The following is a 21,363-nucleotide window of genomic DNA, read 5'->3' on the forward strand; positions in this document are numbered from 1 at the left end:
GTGGCGCTGCACTAAAAACCACTGAAGGAAACGACATTTAGACCTTCTTTGTAAAGCGAAAACAAAAATTATGTAGCATCAAATTTAGTGATTGTAGAATTTCTTTTTATCAAAACACCAACATCTCATTTCTCCCTCTAGCGCTAGACTCACCTGTTTGTTTTGATTGTATTTACCCAGAATGCTCTGCGCAGCAGTTCACTTCCTGCTTTTGGAGTGTAAGAATTCAAACCACACCAGAGTTAATTTCAACCAAACCGAGACCGAAGTTTGTCTGCATTAGTTTGACTACACACACGCCTCCCCAGACGAACTAGAGATCTATTAAACCAGACTAAACAGAGCTGCTGTGAACGAACCCTTAAAATGCACTTTAGTTGTAGCTGCTCAAACTCTTTTCCACAGAAGTTTTTAATGCCAGAGAAGAAGAGGAACAAACTGCACCGTTACTGAACTCTGATATCGCCGTATCAGATGAAAATCCTGAGTTACTTGATTCATAGTTTACTGATCTGCAGCAGTTTCTGGGTCGTGACCCATAATAACAAAAGAGTCTGTAAACTTGTAATGCACAATAAAGATTATATTTTCATATGTTGGGCTGATGTGTTTATTTCATGCATGATAGGAAGTGAAACGAGTCTCAGCAGCATGGTTCTCCTGTTTAATCTCAAAGAAAAATTAGCTGTATGTACACTTCAAAAAAAAAAAGGAGGAAAATCTCTGAAATAAATCTGGATTTGGCAACAACTGGATTGTTATTTTCTAGCTCCTGCAGCTTTTCAAATCGAAAGCATCAACCCACTCTAAACTGCATTCGGTTAGGTAGAAATATGGCCACTCAGAAACGCGTCACCTCAGCTTTACAGAAGTGGAAAAACTTTTGCTACTTCGGCTGATTTGTTTCAACGACAGAATCACTGCAAAGCTGTGAACCGGGTCAATCTTCGCCTGAGCTGCTGTCGTCTTCGGCGTCTGACAGGTCGGCGATGGGAAACCGCAAGATGGCGGCAACTCCGCTGAGCTGGGTCAGCTCTGAGGAAACAGTTCAGGATATTCATGACAAAAACACAAAGATTTTTAAGGCATAGTGAGGCATTGTAAGTAAATAAAAATGGAGTGAGGATGTCAAACAGCACATTTATCTAAGATGAAATGGTATAATTGCTTTTTTTACATTGTGTTGCATTAAAAAATATTAAAATTATGACGCAGTAAAATTCAAACATTTTCAAGGTAAATTTTCAAACTTTTCCAGCACTTTGGAGATAAAAACGATACAAACTAGAAAATGCACTATCAATTCATTATTATATATAATTTACTACTGTTGGTAAAAAGAATCAAGATGGCCGCCATCAAAATTTTGACATTCTGAATTCTTTAGTGAAAAAATGCAGTTTAAATGTGAAAAATAAGTGAAAATGATGTGACTAGCATTTATTATGTCGACAAAATATCTGCAACTTACGTTCACCAGAGACATGAAGGCTTGAGAATATTCTGCATGGAAAAAAATACGGACAAATCAACTTATCAATAAGTATAAATAATGTCAAATATCTTGGTAACAAACAGATTAAAGGTTAAATATATACAGTATTTAAATATTTAAGTTAGTTACCGGACGTTTCCTCCGTTGTCTCTCACGTTGTCCACCAGCCGGACGTATCGACTGCGTGTCTGAATGTCCTGATGTCTGAACCCAGAACAAAACAAAACGTAGAAGAGAGAAATAAAGAGAGTGAGAAACGACAGACGGACGGTTTCTAAACGTTCTCATGTCCCAACTTGAGATTAAAAAGTTATCAAAACCTTAAGAGTCACATTTCAAAACACAAAAACAAAACTTCACAGAAATATTGGTTGGTTGGATAGATGAGTAGAAGGATGGATGGATGGAATAGACAAACAGATGGATGAGTGGAAATATCAACTTAATGGATGGGTGTGTAGTTGGATGGACGGGCAGATGGACTGATGGATCATTTTCATGTTGAAACCAGTAGAAAATGTGAATCAGTTGCAGCTAATGCTAATGTTTTCAGCAGAAGCCAGGTCTCCCAGTTCATTCTGTGACCTCATGACCCCGTCCGACCCCGTCCAGTCTCTCTCTCTCCTCACCTGAACAACTTGTCGCTGATCAGCAGCGTGTCAATGGCCAGCGCGTCCGCGGCTCTTTCTACGTGAGCGATTCTGTACAGAAGGGAAAACTGACAAATGAGCGACAGGAGCTGCTGCTGGTCCAAACTGCTGGTTCTGGTTCTGGTTCCTGACCCATAGAAGGCTCTGTCGGGCTCGTGCTGCAGCATCTTGTAGAAATCTTCCAGGGCTTTCACTTCTCCAGCCGCCTGGATGTCAAACACAAAAACTGATGAAAACTCCTTGAATAGAGGAGGAAATCAGGTGAAGCCGAAACTCACCTTGGTGTCAGACAGCCTGCTGGTCACGGCCGGGTCACACAGGATTTCTGCAAAACAAACAACTAGTCACGCCTCTAGCTGCTAGTTAGGGACGCTAGTTATCAATTATTCTAAGCACTAACTGATGACAAATTGATAAGTGGCCATTTTCTTAAAAACTTCAGTTTTCTCTTGTATCAAGATGGCCGACCATCAGAACATGAAGTTTTTTTTTTTTTATGCACGCACTGACATATTCATACCGAAGGTAGTTACTCTTGAAGAAATGATCAAACTGCGCTTCATTAAGTGAATTAACTCACAGCAGCCCTTAAAATCAATCTCTCTTACTGGCGCCATGTTTTTCACATTTTTCTCCAGTTATCTCCTCCACTTTTCTGTCATCACATCTTCTCCTTTGTTGCGCATTATGAGGGAAGTGACGCTATTCTGTCATGCAGCTCGGCTAAATGAGCGCTATTAAAGTGACACTTAAGGATTTTGTTGACTGTTTAAAATTCAGAACCGCATAAAGTGCATTTTGCAGCTCGCACCGGACTCTTGTTTTGACCGTTACTCTTTCTGGCTCGGCCGCCATCTTTGATTCTGTATCACGTTTCCGTTCAGCACCATATGGCTCAGCTTCATTACGCCCTCTGCTGGTCGGTGGCCAAACTACAACACTAAAAGGTCTAAAGTGGAAGTTATTAGCTAATCGATTGGAATTATTTTAATCTAGTAAATAATTGATTGACAATTAATAATAAGTGGATTAATTGTTTCCATCCTTGTAGTAAAATCATCTGTTTAATTCAAAACGTTGCAGCAGCTCCTACCTTTGAGTGAGTATTTGTGGCCTGATGACGAGTGGACCAGCATGAATTTAGGTCGGTTTTCCAGCAGGACCTTGTTGTCCTGTCGCACCGCCTCTTTGAAGACGTAGGCGTAAAACTGGTCCTTGACAAACCCGGGGCTGGCCACGAGGATGCACTTCACCACTGACAGCAACCAAAAAGCAAACCTTCATATGGATTAACAAATTAAAATAGAGAACTTGTAGTTTAGCTATTGTCCTACCCTCAAAATTAATGTGACGAAGAATCGCCTGCATCACCGCCTCGTAGAACCGCTCCAGCGCCTGGAGAAAAGAAAAACCTATTTCTGTAAGAGACATGTGCTGTATTGCTGCTTACTTTGAAGTATATTTATGAAGTGGAAGAAATATATTTAATGAAAATGTGTGACATATTCAGTCTTTCTGATCAGTCATAAATGTGTAGGGAAAATGCAGCAGGTGAGGCAGAAAGTACCATGCCTCACTGACAGGGGGCGGTGCTGAGCCCAGTAGACACAACGAGCAACAGGCGTTCTTCTTCTACGCATTTAGAAGACTGAAAACAGTCAGAGGGGGAAAATAAAGACGGAGCTGCACAGGGCCACTCTCTTGACAGAGATACGTGGAGAAGGATCAGAGTTGGGTAATAACTAGTTACATTTACTGGAGTAAATTTAGAAAAAATGCACTTTTAGGAGTATTTTTTACTACACTGTACTTTTTACTTTTACTTGAGTAATTTTATTATGAAGTATCTCTACTCTTGAGTAAAATTTCTGGATTTTCTACCCACTGAATGAAAAACAAACATGTTTAAACCAAACATCCACCAGACACACAGCTTCAGTTTTTGTTAAAGTTTATAAGTTTTTTATTGAAAGAAACTGATTTAGAAACATTTCCTTTTCCTGATTTTGCCATTTTTTGTTATTTATATGACTTATTGTCATTTTTGTCCGTAAAATACCAAAATTTCCACTTAACTTTATATTTTAGTCCATCTGATGATGTAATTTTTTAAGTGATAATTTGATCAGTCACTCAATACTTGAGTAAACTTTTTACCAAATACTTTTTTAATCTGGGGTAATTTCTTGGATGGTTACGTTTTACTTTTACTTCAACATAAATACAGTATGTTGAAGTACTGCTACTTTTACTTGAGTATAATTTTTGCGTACTCCTCACACCTCTGAGAATGATTGGTGATTGGACGTCATATAAAATATGAGATCGTACACAATTTTTAATCCCCAAAGCTAAAGAAAACATAAAAATATATTTTAAGTGACCTTATTAAATATTTTTAATCTTTCTTGCTATTATATTAATAGTTGCAGTCAAAATTAAAATAAAGTTTCTATATTGGCTTATAGATCTGATGGAAACGCAGCGAGTGTCGTTAGATTTATTGCTGTAATGAGAGAAGATGGGGAGAAACCAAACGCCTGGCGCTGCAGCAGACTCACCTTCTCATGCTGGCTGCAGCTTCCCTTCCTCTTCCGAGGAATGGTGACCTCCACTTTGGCTCTCAGCAGGGTCATGGCGGGGGTCACCAGCACCACGTTGGCCAGGCCCTCCTGCATCACCACGGCCGCCACGTCTGCTCTCTGCGCCGGATCGCAGGCCTGCTCTGAAGCAGAGACACAGACGTGCTTAACGGCGCCTCATGCAGGTTCAGGTCTTATTTATGTTTAGACTTTATGAACCGAGGGCCAAAATCCCCAAACCGAAAGTATTCAGGGGCCAATTTGTTTTCCTTTCCTCCAATTAAAAACACAAAAATATTGTTGTGAATTCTCTCTTTTACCTGCACACTGATAAATAAAACGTGACAATTTAATGTTTGCATTAATGTTTACAGATATTTAACTTTACGGGCTCAATTTTTTAAGTCTATGAAATGTTATTAGTTTATTTCCAGCAACAAAAGTAAGTAAGCAATTTTCTTTTACGACTGTTACTGCAAACATGATGGCTAATAATAATAATAAAAGGATAACTGAAGAAAAATTAGTTGTGTTGTATTTAATATTTTCCGTTTAAGAAGATATAAAGCTGCCTAAAACGATCAAATTTGTACCATTATTGAATTCAGAGGCCGCACAAAATTAATCCAAGGGCCACAAATGGCCCACAGGCCACACTTTGGACAACCTCGTTTAAAAAGTTTAAAATAAAAAAAGGTTCAACATGAACAGAATGAATAATTGTGTAATTAAAAAGAGGCTTTTAATCTCAGTGTCTTTTTTAATCCTGGCAAATTAAAGATTAAATTTTAAAAAATATGTTTTTGTGTTTATGTTACCGATACGATCCAGAACCACGCTGTCCCAGCATTTCTTAGCCAGAGTGAACTTCCTGTTGAGCTCGAGCTCGATGGTGTGGTACGCCCCCATCTGGAGAAAAGACGTCATAACAGCCACGTTTTAGAGATTCAGAAATAAGAGACAGACAGACAGACAGACAGACAGACAGGAAACAAAGAACAAAAGATAGAAAGAAAGGGAGGAAGAATGAAAGACTAAAAAAGAAACTAAAAAAAACTAGGAAAAAAGAAAGACTAAAAAAACAGGAAGAAAGTGTAAAAAAGATGAGAAAGACTAGGAAAAGAGAGACTAAGAAGACTCAAGAATGAAAGAGTGGAAGAAAAAAGAAAGAAAATGTAAAAAAGACTAGAAAAAGGAAAGAATAATGAAAGAGTTTCTCTGTTTTTGTTTCACCTGCATTGATCTAATTTCCCAGATATTTCTGTCTATTAATGAAATACGTTTTCATCCTGAAGAAACACTGAACTTTCTTTAAATGTAAATAATAAAAAGGTTTCGGGTAACGTGTCGGACCTTGACATACTGGTTCTCCTCGATGTTGGTGCCCTTCACTCTGAGCTGGCAGGCCTGCGAGTCAAAGTCGATGGCCTCCACAGACAGAGTCAGAGTGGTCCGAACCCTGGAGCTGCCCACGCTTCCTGTGGTCGACTCGGTCTGCACCTTCCTGTGGGAGACAGCAGACAACAAAGGCTGCGCTCACACTGCAGGCCTTCATGCTCAATTCACATTTATTTGGTTAAATCAGATTTTTTCTTTCTTTTTTGGGGGTTGCGTGTTCACATTTCCTAACATTTGTATGTGATCTCCAGTGTGAACTGCAAACGACCTGAAAGTGTCCAGCATGCGCACTAGAGGGCGCAATAACATCACACATAGAGAGCATGCTCAGTGTTTTGCCAACCGCCATTAAAATGAAGAAGAAGGAGCAGCTCAATGTTTGCGGAAGTAAACATGGATGCTAACGGTGTAGAACATCTTACAGTTTTGAAGTTGTTGTCCGACCGAAGTTCTGACTATCTGTGCTGCCTCATCAGATTTTCCTAATGTACGTTACGTAGCATTGATACGTAGCATCGATACGTAGCATCAATATGTAGCATCGATACGTAGCATGCACACATCGCATTACCACAAGGCAGGACAGATTAATGGGTAGCACAGACTGAACACTGGAGCGGCACATTAACAACTTAATTGTGATTTTGATTTCTATATATCTATGAAGTTTCAGAAAAATATTAAAATATTATTTCTGCGCTGGAGGAGACCGTAACATCTCTGTTATTTTCATGCAGCAGATTAGAATCTACAAATGATTATTCAGAATTATGGTGGTTATGTAACGATTGTGGTGGTGAAAACAGCAGGAAGGGACGTATTAATGCTTATCTAGTAATTACAGAAGTAATCACCATCTAATTATGTGTTGTGTTATCAATCAGCAGAGTTAAAATGTCGAAGCATTTTTATCAGATCGCTGTGCCCCAGTACTGATTTTTTCTTCTTTTTGTCATTTTCTCAGATCATCAAATAAATTTGAGCTAAAAGCAGTTTTCAAATGGTGATTTTATGAAGGAAAGAAGCTCTTCCTACCAGGAATTAATCACCATTATTGAATTAATCATCAACTAATGCAGGATTTGACTAATCGCAGCAGAGCAGCTCTGTCAGGGCAGTAAATAAGCCAAAACTGTACAAAAAATATATTCATATGTTTTGCACTTAAGATAAAAACACCTTTATATTTAAATACGTTTTAGAAAATGGCCGGTTTCCTGTCTTGATGTTATGGACATTAATGTTTACCTGATGGTTGAGGCTCTCAGGCTGTCCCCCACTTGGAGCAGGTTATAGGTGTGCCACATGTCCTCTGCCTCCTCGGGCACCAGAGTCACCTGACTGAGGCAGAATAAACACATATTCAACATATTAATTAATTTGTTAATTAATTAAAATATGCTTATAATAGAATATTATCTGGGTGAATAATAAAATAAAATCAAGAAAACTATGGACAACCCTGACCATCTTCTTCATGAAAAACTGTCTCCAATCAGAGGTTTTATCAAATTCGCTGTAATACGGACTGCTACAGGAGATTTTTCCTGCCCACAGCCATCGCCATAGCTCTCTAATTAAATTCGTTACATTTTATTTCCTTTTGGGATCAATACAGTATTTTTTAAAATTAATTTAAATGTAATTAGAAAGGTACAAACACATTAAATGACGCATGTTGATACAGTAATTATGGCGTAGATAAGTTATGACATAAATGTTGCTGCTGCTTACTCATAGTTGTATGCTTAGTCACAGAAAAGTTATAATCTGGACACACCTTAGCAATGCTTTCATGTATTTTTACAAACCCCTTCGCCCGTTAAAGCAGGAGTTGATGCAGCTTACACATGCTCGTTTACGTCTACGTTGACACATTTACCAAATAGCATGCTTTTTTAGCTTGCTAACATTAGCACTCACCCGGCATTATCTTTCTCAATATCTTTATTGAGCAACTTCATGGTGGGACGATGGTAAAATGTTAACACAACTGTTAGCCTAAGCTATCGAGGTTCGCGTTTGACCAAGTTAGATACATTTTTATACCGATAGGAGCGCAAACTAAGAAAAAGCCATGTCTTAACTTTAGAATGAATCACTCAGTTCATGTTGCCAGGCGCCGAGGCATTACGTCACAAGAAAATACGTCTTTCCATTTGGGTCACTTCCGTGGGCGTCGCTTTGGCAAGCTATTTTATCATTTAATACTTACACGTGATGATTTAAGCTTGGATCATTCTTCAGCGCCAGTTTGGAGGAAATGTGTTGAGGTGGGTATTATAGTTAATTGTATTTACTTATTTATACTTTTGGAACATTTCTTTGAAAAAAAACAACAACTTTTAAATTAAAATTCAGAAATACTTTATTAATATGGAAGAGCAACTAAATGTTATTATAATTCATATTATCCAAGGCTCTTCAAATAGATTTTGTAGATGCTGATGGGCAGGGAGGATATTCTGTAGCAGTCTGTATTACAGTGCGTCTGAAAAGCCTCTGACTGAAGACACACTGTTGTTGTATAACGATGCAGTAAAATAATATATTTTTCATTTAGTTGAAAGTTTTACCAATGCATAAAGTTCTTTATAAACTATCAAAATTCTTTTTTAGATGCTTGCCATTCTGTAGTTCTGAACTGAAATATTATTTTATTAAGGAAGCCACTGAGGGAGTATTTCATTTTATATATCTGTAATGTGGTATTTAAAAAAAAAAACAAAAAAAAACTTTGTTGATCCCAAAAGGAAATTAAATGTTGGAGTAACCCCTATTATTAAAATTTCCTCTAATTTAGCCATTAAACTGATGTTACCTAAAGCAATCTGTTTGTATAATAACTTAGACGTTTTTTTCAAACCAATGTAAAGGTTCCCACAAGAGTTCTGGGAACTGTGAATTTCTTACACATGTTAAATGTAATTTTCAACTATTAAAATTACCGTTCAGATCTGAATAAATGTCATTGTTTAAAAATGATTTTAAAAAATTGTCATAAATGTTGTTTTGATTATATGACACCACAGTCTACCATATTTACATAGAACGACTACGCGTTCTTTTTTTTATTGTAACTTTAAGATAACAAAATGCTGACATACTTCGAATACAGCCAATCCAGGAGAGGAGACAACGCACTAGATCCCGCCTACATATGAAAACTAACCAATCGCAGCGCAAAAACAGTCTTACCACTTCCGTTCACAGTCGCTTTGAGCTAACGCTCTTCTAGCCTTTTTTTGTCGATGGCATGGTGCTAGTGGCTGCGGCATAAACGGGGGTGTCACGGGAAAAAATACTGACATTTAAAAGCTAATTGGAATATTTACTAAAAATATATTGACAATTTACTATTTTTGCAGCACATGTCAGCCATCACATCCTCATTAATTGAACTCCCGGCCTCAGACTTTGAGGTTGACAGTTTTTCCCCAAGGTTAGTGAGCTAGCGCGCTAACGATAGCCGATTAAAGTAGTTAGGCTAACAGTAACTCGGTAGCCACTTTAAGCCGCTGCATCTTTATTTTATCGATTATTCCAAGATCCAAAAATAGGGTAATAAAATGGCGGAAGCCGACAAGTTGAACATCGACTCCATTATACAGCGCCTGCTCGAAGGTAAGACTCAGAATATACATTTATCCGCACATAGGTGCCATTTTAGCGAACAGGGAAGCCGTCAATGCTAGGCGAGTTAGTCATCTTTGGCGATTTGCAAACGAAGCTGAACATTTAAATTGTGCAGCAGCAGCTTGGTTTGATCAGCGCTACTTCTGACATTTTAAACCTGTTTTTTCCCTAACCTTACATTGACACTTTAAGGAAGGAAAGAATGATGGATGGATGCGTTATCTCAGATTTGGGCAAAAATGTAAACTTTGCCTCCAGTGATCCAATGTATTTCTTGAAATGTTGGATTTGCTTGAATTTCTTCCCAAATCATCTTTGATCATCTAAAAGGTGGGAATTTTGAATAGCTAAAATAAAAAATTAACAGTTATCAAAAAAGTGTGTCTGCATATTAACATTTTTGAAACGATTGTATTTGAAATGGTATTTATTTTAGCACAATTTCATCCTATTTGTAGGTTAGAAATTAGAGGGTAACCAATTCAAATGTTTGATTTTCTCTGAGTTCTGACTTGTCGATTTTAGATTTTGAGCTTTTCTTTCTTTTTTTCAAAAAAAGAGTATAATACATAAAACAGAATAAAATGTGTCACTGATTCTAAGATAAAGTTGGAAGATTTTACTTGATCTGAATATTAAATTATATTTGTTTTAATAAATCGTGTATCCAATCTGTAGCTGGTCTTTTTTATTAAACAACAAAAAGTTGATTGATTCTATTATAATTTAAAATAAAAATGATTAAACATGTTTAATAGTTGCTGATATTAGGGTGTTTGCAAGATTATGTTCAAGGAAATTAACTAATATAAAAAATCTTTTTATATACTTTTGAATTGTATTGCAAAAATTGTGGATGCTAAGATAAAAATACATATTATTTTTGCATATGAAAAAAATTAGTTTTTTTAAATAAATCTATTGGAATATAATTAATTTTGGAGAACAGCACCTTTTTTGTTGAACAATCGATTGTTCTAACGATTAATCGATTGTTCTGACGATTAATCGGATTTTGTAAATAGCACACTCTGTAGAGTTTTCATTTAACCACTTAAACCTTTTTTTAAAGGACATTCAGTCCCTTCCTGTTACCTTTTTTTTGGGGCCATTTCTCTAACAATATTTCTACTTCCAGACATAAAATATCACAATTATTGATTGAGAAATCTGAAAAATGTCTTTTAAAAGACACTTAAATATTAGCTGCATTCACAGTTTCGAAATTCTTGTAAAAATCATCCTTGGATCCAGTGTAAAACTAATTTTTAAAAGTAGAGATGGAATAGTCAGTACCAATGGTTTGCATTTTTGGGCACAAAATGATGAATCTATTTAAATTCAGACTATTAAGAGATGTTGTTTTTTATTGACGAACTTTTTGTTCTGTTTTACCTGCAAAGTGAAAGGATCCCGACCCGGTAAAAACGTTCAGCTGACAGAGAATGAAATCCGCGGCCTCTGCCTGAAGTCTCGGGAGATTTTCCTCAGCCAGCCAATCCTGCTAGAACTGGAGGCGCCCCTCAAGATTTGCGGTGAGCCTTGGGGTCAAGGGTCATCTTCAAGAGCATTTTCACACACTTGAGTTTGGGAGGACAGTTGTAGCTCTGTGGATTATTTTAACATTATGGTGAATTCTCTAAAGAGGTGGAAAACTGTTGTAGGGCTGCAACTAACGATTATTTTAATAGTTAATCTGTTGACTATTCTTATGATTAATTGATTGTTTTGGTGATTAATCGATTAACTGGGTTTAAAAATGGCACTTTCTATAGATTTTTTATTTAGCCACTTAATTCTTTTTCTGTGCTATTTTAGAAATAAATTAAAAGATTCAAATAAATAAATAAATTCCCTTTTAAATAAGAAAATAAACATTTTCTTGCCTAAAATGCAATAATTTAGTAAATCTGAACCGAGTGAAGCTAAAACTGCCACTTAAGGAGTTTTGGCCAAAACATATTTATGGTAAAAGGCATTTTATCTTAAATGCAAAATATATGCATTTTTAAATACAGTTTTGCTTTAAATATGTTGTTTTTCCCCAGTAAATAGTCTTTCTTTGAGCCTTTATTCCCTTTAACAATTAAACAACGACTGTTTCAGGAATTGATTAATCACGACAAATTTGATTAATCATTTCAGCTCCAACTGTTGCAGGATTTAATAAGCATTTGGATTTTACTTTCTCTTATTAAAAGCATGCGGAGATTATGTTTTTTGTTGTCTTGCCGCTGCTGTGTTGTTTTGCAGTGCGATTCTCCTTGGACTTGTTCTCCTGAGTCTTTGTGCTGATGACACCATTCACTGTTACTTCATAGGAACAGTGTGTGGAGTTCAGAAAGTGACTGAGTTTGCAGTACTTTGCAGAAAGCGGAGAGAAAAAAAATTAGTACAGTACGACTGAAACTAATGATTATTTTAGTAATCAGTTATTCTAATGATTAATTGATTAATTGTCTAGATAATGTGGCTCTTTCTGCAGATTTTTTATTTAACTTCTTAAGCTTTTTAAAATACAATATTAGAAATGCATTTAAAAATGCAATTAAACAAATTAATTCTTGCATAAGAAAAAAAAATAATTTATTGCTTAAAATGCAACATGGCTCAGAACATGTTTACTGAGAAAAGGTTTTCTTTACCTTAAATGCAAACTGTGTATAATTATGTACAGTTATGGCTAAATTACAATTTTAACTGTTATTTCAGCCCTTTTTCATGGATATATACTCCAGTTAATGATCAATCGATTACTAAATTAGTCAACAATTATTTCAACAATTGATTAATCACGATTAATCGCTTCTGCCCTACATTACAGCACTAAATTCAGGCTCATGTCTTGAGTTTTTTCTGCTAAAAATCCACAGATTATTGAATATTTTGTTAAATAATGGTTGGTGTGAAAAATGAATGCTTCCCCAAAGAAAGTGTTGAACCTTTAGCTTTTTGTTGTCAGACAGGATAATCACACTTTTAACCACTTTGCTGTTCGTTCTTTTAAATGTAGAGTTATTTAATATCTATTTTACCAATAATTACTGCTGCAGTGCAGCCAGGAGTTTAATTTTACGTTTTGGCTGAAAAGAAATAAGGATTTAATGTTTTTAGGTTTAAAAAGTGGCACCAAGTTTGGTTTCTCCATTTGTTTTAGCTTCACTACAGATTAAAGTCGGACCTCCTTAAAGCAGCAATGTCCAAACTTTCTGCCAAGGTTCACAGTTCTTTTTATTTTTAAACATAAAATAGTTGTTTCTTGTACCTTTTTAAAAATTTTATCCACCTAAACATGCATGCAGTTATGGAAATGAACTAAAAAGTCTGAATTATTTTAGAAAAGAAAAATCACTGAGGATCTACAACAGAAAAGTAGGATTTCATTCCCAAATTTTTGGTTTAGTTTTTCTTATTTGGACTGGAAAATGGTTTTTAGTCTAAATTCTGCCACAAAAACGGGACACAAGGTCACTCTGTTTTTTTAAGCTGCTTTGAGTAAAAACTGCTGCATGTTGAGATTCAAATTACGACAGTACAATAAAGAATGAAGAAACCTGCTTAATAAATTTGTTTCTATTTAACATTTTTAAAATTATTTTAAGGTTTTGTCACTCTAATACATGGAAAAACAAGCAGTCTAACTGCATCAACCATCTCTGCTTGCAGGAGAAGTTTCTCAATGGAGAAATTGAAAAACTATCAATCCTGACAATAAGGACAGTTTCAGTTTTTTAAAAACATCATTAGATTTTCCAACAATAAATAAAAATTCTTCTAATTCTTAAAAGAAATTTATCACAGTAACTTTATTGAAAAACAGGAATTTTTTCAAAATTAGCGATAAGCACATTTATTTTTGTAATTTCAATTTAGGCAGTGAAAGCAGACGATGTTAAACGGGAGTTGTTTCTGCCTACGTGACACTGTACTTGCTCAACATGAAGTCTGGGCTTCCTCAGATGAAATCTTTGAATTTTATGGATAAATTTTTTTTTTAGTAATCAGATCTGCCTCTGAATGACTGTTGTGAGTCAAAATTTAATTAAAATTAAGCTCAATTCTATGGAGGACCAAAACTGACATAATTAAAAACAAAAGCAGACATTTGTTTTTAAAAAAGTCTTGACAAAAACGCACATATAAAGAAAAGGCTACACAAATTGGATACATTTCTCTTTATTTTTGTAATTTTCGGTCTTCCATACAATCCTGCTCTTTGCCCCCTCCAGGCGATGTTCATGGGCAGTACTACGACCTTTTGAGGCTGTTTGAATACGGAGGCTTCCCACCAGAGAGCAACTACCTGTTCCTGGGCGACTATGTGGACAGAGGGAAGCAGTCGCTGGAGACCATCTGCCTCCTGCTGGCCTACAAGATCAAATACCCAGAAAACTTCTTCCTGCTGAGGGGAAACCACGAGTGCGCCTCCATTAACAGAATATACGGCTTCTACGATGAGTGTAAGTCATGAAAAATTCAGACTGTATTCGTTTATCCACCGAAGAAGAAGAAGTTTGGTTTGGTAGTGCTCATAAAAAGTATTCATGCCCCTAAAACTTTTTACATTGTGTAGATGTTTGATCAGTTTATTCACGTTCAACAGAAAGTAGTCTAAAAATCCAGTAATTAATCCTAATGAGTAAAATATATACGTTTGTTTCCTTATTTTAGCAGCTTTTCTGTTTTGTTTTTTTTAATCGGGTGCTTGAAATCTTTGAAAATGTTTTTATTTCTATTACGTGTTTTCAAGGTTGATTTCTGTAAAAAGTCCTTGAACGTCCTTGATATTCAGGCTGCACAGTTTTGTGATCAAATGCAATCTACCATTTGATTAAGAGCCTAAATTTGGAAAATGTTATTTACAGATGAAACCAAATATTTAAAAATAATAAAAAAAATGTTTCTCTCACTGTTTGAACTTAAATCAGACGAAACCTTTATTGTTTTAGGTTATTATCACCAACATTTATTTGCTAAACTCCAGAAAACTTTTTCAGACCAGTCGGGTGTAAAGGGTTTGTGTGTAAGAGACAAGTTTCAAAACATAAAATGTTGTTATATTTTACTTTTTTGACCCGACTTTAAAATGTAAAATACAACCACAAGACGTATTAATAATTGTAGTAAATTATATAATGCTAAACAGAAAGTTTTCTTCAGTTAATTTGTATTGTTTTCTCTTCAAAGTGCAGCGCTGGAAAAGTATAAAAACTTACCTGAAAAGTTCTTGAGTTTTTACTGTGGGAAAAGTGTATGGCCCAGTCAAAGTCCAGACGTAAATCCAGTTGCAAATGTGTGGCAAGACTTGAACATTTATTATTCTGCGAAGTTTAAAGTGCTCAGAAATTAACTGGTAGACGTGGAAGGGAAAGCCGAGAGCGTGGCTCATCCAGTCAGATTTACTTTGGGCTGTTTTGCAAACTGGAACGGCAAAAATGTGATCATTTTTAAACTTTTTATTTATTTATTTATTTTTTTATTTCCTTTATTTAACCAGGTAAACCCCATTGAGATCCAGATCTCATTTTCAAGGGGGACCTGGGCAGAAGTCTGCAGTGCACAACAACCTGGTTACAAAACAAAATTGATTAATACATATACACAAGTATAAAACAATTTAAAAACAGTGACACTGTTTAAAAGAACCCCGTTGCCTGTTTTTAAGAATCGCTCGAAATGAGTCCAGTGAAATCAATTCTGACTTCTTGAGTTCAGACTGGAGCTGATTCCAGGCTGAAGGAGCATCACACTGAAAGCTTGCTTTCCTTTTTCAGTTCGGCAACGTGGAACATGCAAAAGAAAAATGTTGTTGGAGCATAAAGAATGGGAATTAACAGATCTATATAACAGAGAGTTTAAATATGGACCCAAAAATTGGTCCAGTTTCAGAAATCTGCCATCGGTGCACCTTTACTTTCACTTGGTTCTGTTTCACAAACTATTAACTCCGTTTAGCTAAATGCAAATGCATGCCACACTTTTCAGATTTTATCTGCAAAAAAAGAAAAGTGCAGATTACATAACTTTCTCTTCTCTTCTGCATGCAGTCCCGCTGAAACGCGCTGTCGTTTGCAGCAGAGTGAAACTATCCGACATTCAGACTTTCTGATGATTCTCTCACAGGTAAAAGGCGATACAACATAAAGCTGTGGAAGACCTTCACCGACTGCTTCAACTGTTTGCCCGTCGCCGCCATCGTTGACGAGAAGATCTTCTGTTGCCATGGAGGTATCCTCCTCTCCCCGTCTCTCATCTGTCGTTTCTGTCGCAGCCAAACGAGCGTAAAATTCACTCTATTTATGTCCCGTTTCCAGAGAGTCTGTGTTTGGCTGCTTAGGTGGATTTTTATCCTACTCTTATTAGGATTTACATTTGGAAAACATCTGATAAAACGGTTAAGGATCTGGAGAGTGTTGTAGGTAATCCCTCAACACATCCGCTGAGAATAAATATCAGTGTTTCACAGTGAATATGTGTGTTTGGAGAAATTAAAAAGCATGTGAAAGTGGGCTCAGACAAAATGGCGGCGTCGAGTGAAAATATGTAAACACAGACTGCTGATCTGTAAACTCTGGTTACATAAGAGAGAGTGAACACATGAAGGAGCTTTACCTTGCAGAAGGACGACGATGGAGCTTAAACCTAAATCTGGTTTAATCACTTTCGTAGTTTGCAGAATTAAATGTAAAAGTTAGTTTGGTTGTTTTGTTCTGGGTATACGCAGGAATTTTTTTGCTCCTTTTGAAGAAAAAATAATTATTGATCAATTAAACCTCTGATCAATTAAACCCGTAGGAGCGTCGAGGAGAAACTCCATGGCGGTCGTGCAATTCGTGCAATTTCTGATTGAGAATTTTTTGTGTGTGTGTGTGTGTATATATATATATATATATATATATATATATATATATATTCAAAGTTAAGTCTTTAAATACACATTAACATGAATCCAACATGAAACAAATATAAAAAATAATGAACATCAGTCAAATTCACAGATTTAATAATCCAAAATCAGTTTATGTAAAAAGTTCTGCACTTTATGCTAAATAACAGCTTGTTGGAGGCTGTGGCATCAGTTGACTTTTGCTTTCAAGCTTAAAATAAAACGTGAAATAAAGAAGCTCTGTATTATTATTGAATTCACAATAATAAGTCATTTTTTAAAATATGTTGACGATTATTTCAATAACTGATTAATCACGGTTAATTTGATTAATCGTTTTGGCCCGTATCAGTAAATGCTTACATTTATTGAGTTTTTTAAATCTCCACTGATCCCTAGTGATTAAATAGCATCATCTCTGTAGAACTGGTTCAGTTTCTTAAACTCTAAATGCTCTAAATCAGAATTATTGGTATATTTTGTGCTGATTCGGCTACTTTTAACCCGGACGTTGTTCATTTTTAGGCCTTTCCCCGGACCTCCAGTCCATGGAGCAGGTCAGGAGGGTCATGCGTCCCACCGACGTGCCCGACCAGGGCCTCCTCTGCGACCTGCTGTGGGCCGACCCGGACAAGGACGTGCTGGGCTGGGGCGAGAACGACCGCGGCGTCTCCTTCACCTTCGGCGCAGACGTGGTCACCAAGTTCCTCCACAGACACGACATGGACCTGATTTGTCGAGCCCATCAGGTCGGTTTTTTTCATGAGAGATGTCATCAGAAGCAGATCGACTTGTTCTTCAGCTGAATTGATTATTATTTGTATTCGGTTTTAGAATAATCTGTTGGGACAAAGGAATGTTTTTATTCGAGGCGTGTTCAGCTTGTTGGAACCTGTTTCTGCAAGGCTCGGCTCTCTCTGCGCTCGTGCTGTTCCTGTCGGCTGGGAACTTCCTCTCTGAATTCACAGCAAGCTGGTTGATGACTTTCAAATGTTTTGTGGAAGTGCAGCAGGTGGAACTTCTCAAAAAAACAACAATGAAAGCTGAAGCTCAGTTATACTTCTCTCCGAGTTGTAAATACTGGCTATTGATTTCTGTTAGTTTATGATTGTAGATTGTACATAAATCTTATATTGCTAACATTTCTATACTTGTATTTTTGTCTGATTTGTTTTAATATCTTTACTGGTTTCCCTTCCTACCTACTCTACCTTTTCCCACCTTTAATTAATCGGCTTAATTAATCGGCTCGATCATGATTAATCGGCTCAGTCGTGATTAATCGATTGTTGAAATAAAGGTCAACTAATTTGGACTGCACAGATATTTAAAAGTAAAACTGTTATTTTGTTTAAAAAAAGAACAGCACAGTCAGAGCAACAATTAAGCCAAAACTGAACAAAAATATAAACATTTTGCATTTAAGATGAAAAATCTCCTTTGTCTGTGAAGCTTCACCTGGTTCAAACTCCTATTAAACACTTTTTTTATCCAATTATTAATTAGTTCATTTAAAAAAATAACCAGCCCTGCACTGTATTGATATTAAGTTGAGCAGAAAGGGCTGAACTTTTTACATGTTGATTTTTAAAAGTACTTTTTAGCTGCAGATGGTACAAATGATCAAGAGTACACTAAAGGAATATGTTGCTGCATTTTAGGCAGTACAGTGTTTTTCTCATTTAGGAAAGGAATTTAATTATTTATTAGCATTTTTAATGTGTTTTAATACTGTCAAAATAAGCCAAAGCGGTTGAAAATTTAGTATAATGTGCAAATTCTTTACTTGATTAATCGTCAGAACACTCGATTAATCGACACAACAATCAATCAATAGTACGAAAATTAAATTAATCAGTAGAACAATCGATTTATTGTCTGGAAAATTTATTAATTATTGGGATAGTAAATTAATCTTTGGGAAAATCAATTAATCGTCTGTCAATAGAATAATCGATTACTCAGCTAATTGTTAGCCGTGTCGTCGTTAATAGCATCAAATGTTCTATAGATCTTAAAACCTTTGTTGAAATCGGTGATCAACACATGTTGGCGTCTTGAAGGAGCGTTTTAACTCCCAACTGAACGACTGAGACTTTGGGGAGGGGAAAGCAAATTTTAACTTTTTTAATTCTTATTTTTATCCATTTTTTTATTATTGTGTGTGTTATTATTTTTATTTGCTCGCTCTGCTGTGTTTTGAGCGTCTCCTGCGTCTGTTTTCAGGTGGTTGAGGACGGTTATGAGTTCTTTGCTAAGCGGCAGCTGGTGACGCTGTTTTCAGCCCCAAACTACTGCGGCGAGTTCGACAACGCAGGGGCCATGATGAGCGTAGACGAGACCCTCATGTGTTCATTCCAGGTGAGCGTTACACCTGAATCTTTGAAAATTATGAAAAATAAAATCTACGATATTTTCATACCTAACTCGATTTCCAAATTTAATACTTTTTTTTAGTCTCTTGTAAAGAAATTATAAATGACAGACGGAGATTTAGGGCCACAAGAAATTTCTGTTTAATGGTGAGAATGAAATCATAACAGAGTGTCTGTCCGTCCTAAAAATCTAAAAATAAGGGCTTAAAAGTAAGTTGGCCTTAAATCACAGGTCTTAAATTGTGTCTTTACAGAACTATTTAATTGTCTATGCCATGCATTTTTATTCTCACTGGACTTTTCTGTCCAGACATCTACATTGCAGGATGCAGGCTGGCTAACTAACTAGCTTTTTTGCACGTATCATTCATTTAAAATATTTTTTTTGATCTTCACAGTGCGTTCTTGCATTATTATTATGCCTTTACCATCATATTACTTAAAAATGGTCTCAAAACAACATTATCGTTATCGCAATAACTTCTGGGACAATTTATCGTCCAGCACAATTTTGCGTTGCAGCCCTACCGATACTGATTTTTTTCCCCCTCCCATTATTGGGACCAATACAGATATTAATATCTATAGAGAAAACATGACTTTCTCTGTTTGTTTATCGTTTCCTGATGTGTTTTTTCCTGTAACAGATCCTGAAACCCGCCGATAAGAAGCTGTTCTACGGCGGCGGAGGCGGCTTGGGCTCCGGCCGCCCCGTCACTCCTCCCAGGAAAGCTAAGAAATGACAGCAGTAGTTTGCTTTTCGACCTCCGGCCCATCCCTCCTGCCCTCTCTACCTCTCTTCTCCTTTATTTCACCAAACAGCCAGAAATCAAACCTATACCCAGGGCTTTTTTTTTTTCTTCCTTTTTTATCTGTACTTCTTAAAACATTTAATGTAATGAATTGTCTGAGTGAATGAGTGCGTGCGTGCGCGGACTATAAACTTGTCTCGTCTGCAGGTGAGCATTAAAATCACATGTACATTTTTGCAAATTTATTGAAAGGTTTATACTTTCCCCTTGCTCTGACCGCGTTGAAACCACAGGGTCGGTCTCTATGGCAACCAGACTGAAATCGCAGGGTGTTTTTTGGGAGACAGGTTGCTGTCATGGCGGCTTTGGCAGCATACTTGTAGAGAGTAAGAGGGGGGAGGCGTGTTTTGTTTTCCCTGTTCCTGTACTGTAAAATCTCAAACACAGGTGTGTGTGTGTGTGTGTATGTGTGTGTGTGTTTCGTGTCTTGCCTATTTTGCTGTGAGGAGTTGCATCATTTCCAAGCAAGAACACGCCGACACACACGCACAAACACAAATGACTCGTCAGATTCATATGAGCCAGAGCTGTAAAAACCCCCCATACAGTTTAGGTTTGTACAGATTTGATTACTTGAAAGAGATTTTTTGTGAATTCGTTTTGTAGTCTTTCATCGAGTTGACCAATAAACCGAGAATCTGAGCTGCCGTGTCTCCCTCTTCTTCTGTGTTTTTGTGATTATCAGTCTTACATTGAACCCACGCTTACTCGCAGGAATTAAACTCTAAATTATTCACTGATTTATACATTTTTGTTTCTTCTAATATAACCAAGCAGGGTTTCTGTGCATCCTCAAAGTCTTAATTTCATGTATCTAAAATTAAGGCTCTAAAGTGTTTTAAATGTATTAGAACATTTTGAAGTTAACCTTAAACACTGCTAATCACAGGTTTTAAATTTTGTTGAGGCAGTTTAACCTCAGTCTAGATTTTTTATTTTTCTGTCAGGCAAATCTGTCACTCGAGGTAATTGAGGCTACCGCTAAAATAACAGCTAGCTGTTAATTTATTAGCATTTAAAAAACTGGCAGTTAAGGCTATCACTAAGCTTATTAGATAACTAGCTGCTAGTTAACAGCTAATTAGTTGCTAAAGTAGCTAACTGGCTACTTTCAGCTAATTAGCTGAAGGCTGCTAAAGTACTTTGATGTACTTTAAACTGCTTTCACAGTACTTTAAATTAGCAACTTTAGCAGCTAATTAGTTAGTGGTAGCCTCACCCACCAGTTTATTGGCACCTCATCAGTGCTAATAAACCCTTAATGGCTGACTAGCTAATTATTTTGTGCCCATCACTGGTAAATGTAGTTTCGTTGGCTGGACGATGCAGATCATTGCCACCGGATCATTTCTATTGCTGTATGATGCTACGTGCATTCTGCACAAAAAAGCTTGGTACTACAACATAAAATATGCAATTTTCTTTTTCACAGGTCTTGAATTTCATTCATGTCTTGTCTGTCATGGCTAGAGTTTGTACATATAGTACAAACAAATATACTGTTCAAAGGGATCAGTCAGGAGAAGGAC

At 36.5% G+C, this 21,363-nt stretch overlaps 2 protein-coding genes across 4 annotated transcripts; one reads left to right on the top strand and one right to left on the bottom strand.

Annotated features, from left to right (window-relative positions):
* Positions 1 to 650: 650 nt before the first annotated feature.
* On the bottom strand, positions 651 to 8,270 carry pelo (pelota mRNA surveillance and ribosome rescue factor). Of its 2 annotated transcripts, none has more exons than XM_008436774.3 (13): positions 8,049 to 8,270; positions 7,374 to 7,466; positions 6,081 to 6,231; positions 5,546 to 5,636; positions 4,707 to 4,870; positions 3,480 to 3,540; positions 3,239 to 3,400; positions 2,424 to 2,470; positions 2,278 to 2,351; positions 2,125 to 2,196; positions 1,625 to 1,699; positions 1,472 to 1,503; positions 651 to 1,035 (listed from the first exon to the last, which is right to left on the bottom strand). In XM_008436774.3, exons 1-13 carry the CDS (start codon positions 8,087 to 8,089, stop codon positions 941 to 943), a joined length of 1,158 nt encoding a protein of 385 aa, XP_008434996.1. In that variant the 5' UTR covers positions 8,090 to 8,270; the 3' UTR covers positions 651 to 940. The 2 variants fall into 2 exon arrangements, with proteins under 2 accessions (XP_008434996.1, XP_081456876.1); XM_081600750.1 differs by lacking the exon at positions 8,049 to 8,270 and adding an exon at positions 7,593 to 7,613.
* A 1,065-nt stretch (positions 8,271 to 9,335) lies between these two features.
* ppp1cab (protein phosphatase 1, catalytic subunit, alpha isozyme b) lies at positions 9,336 to 20,476 on the top strand. 2 transcript variants are annotated; one of them, XM_008436775.3, is made up of 7 exons: positions 9,341 to 9,749; positions 11,165 to 11,296; positions 13,991 to 14,221; positions 15,885 to 15,989; positions 17,173 to 17,396; positions 18,874 to 19,008; positions 19,670 to 20,476. In XM_008436775.3, exons 1-7 carry the CDS (start codon positions 9,695 to 9,697, stop codon positions 19,763 to 19,765), a joined length of 978 nt encoding a protein of 325 aa, XP_008434997.1. In that variant the 5' UTR covers positions 9,341 to 9,694; the 3' UTR covers positions 19,766 to 20,476. The 2 variants fall into 2 exon arrangements, with proteins under 2 accessions (XP_081456722.1, XP_008434997.1); XM_081600596.1 differs by lacking the exons at positions 18,874 to 19,008; positions 19,670 to 20,476 and adding an exon at positions 17,482 to 17,795 and having other exon boundaries at positions 9,336 to 9,749.
* Positions 20,477 to 21,363: the final 887 nt, after the last annotated feature.

This window comes from Poecilia reticulata, chromosome 19 (assembly GCF_904066995.2).
Source record: "Poecilia reticulata chromosome 19, P_reticulata-male-v2, whole genome shotgun sequence".
Classification (NCBI taxonomy): domain Eukaryota; kingdom Metazoa; phylum Chordata; class Actinopteri; order Cyprinodontiformes; family Poeciliidae; genus Poecilia; species Poecilia reticulata.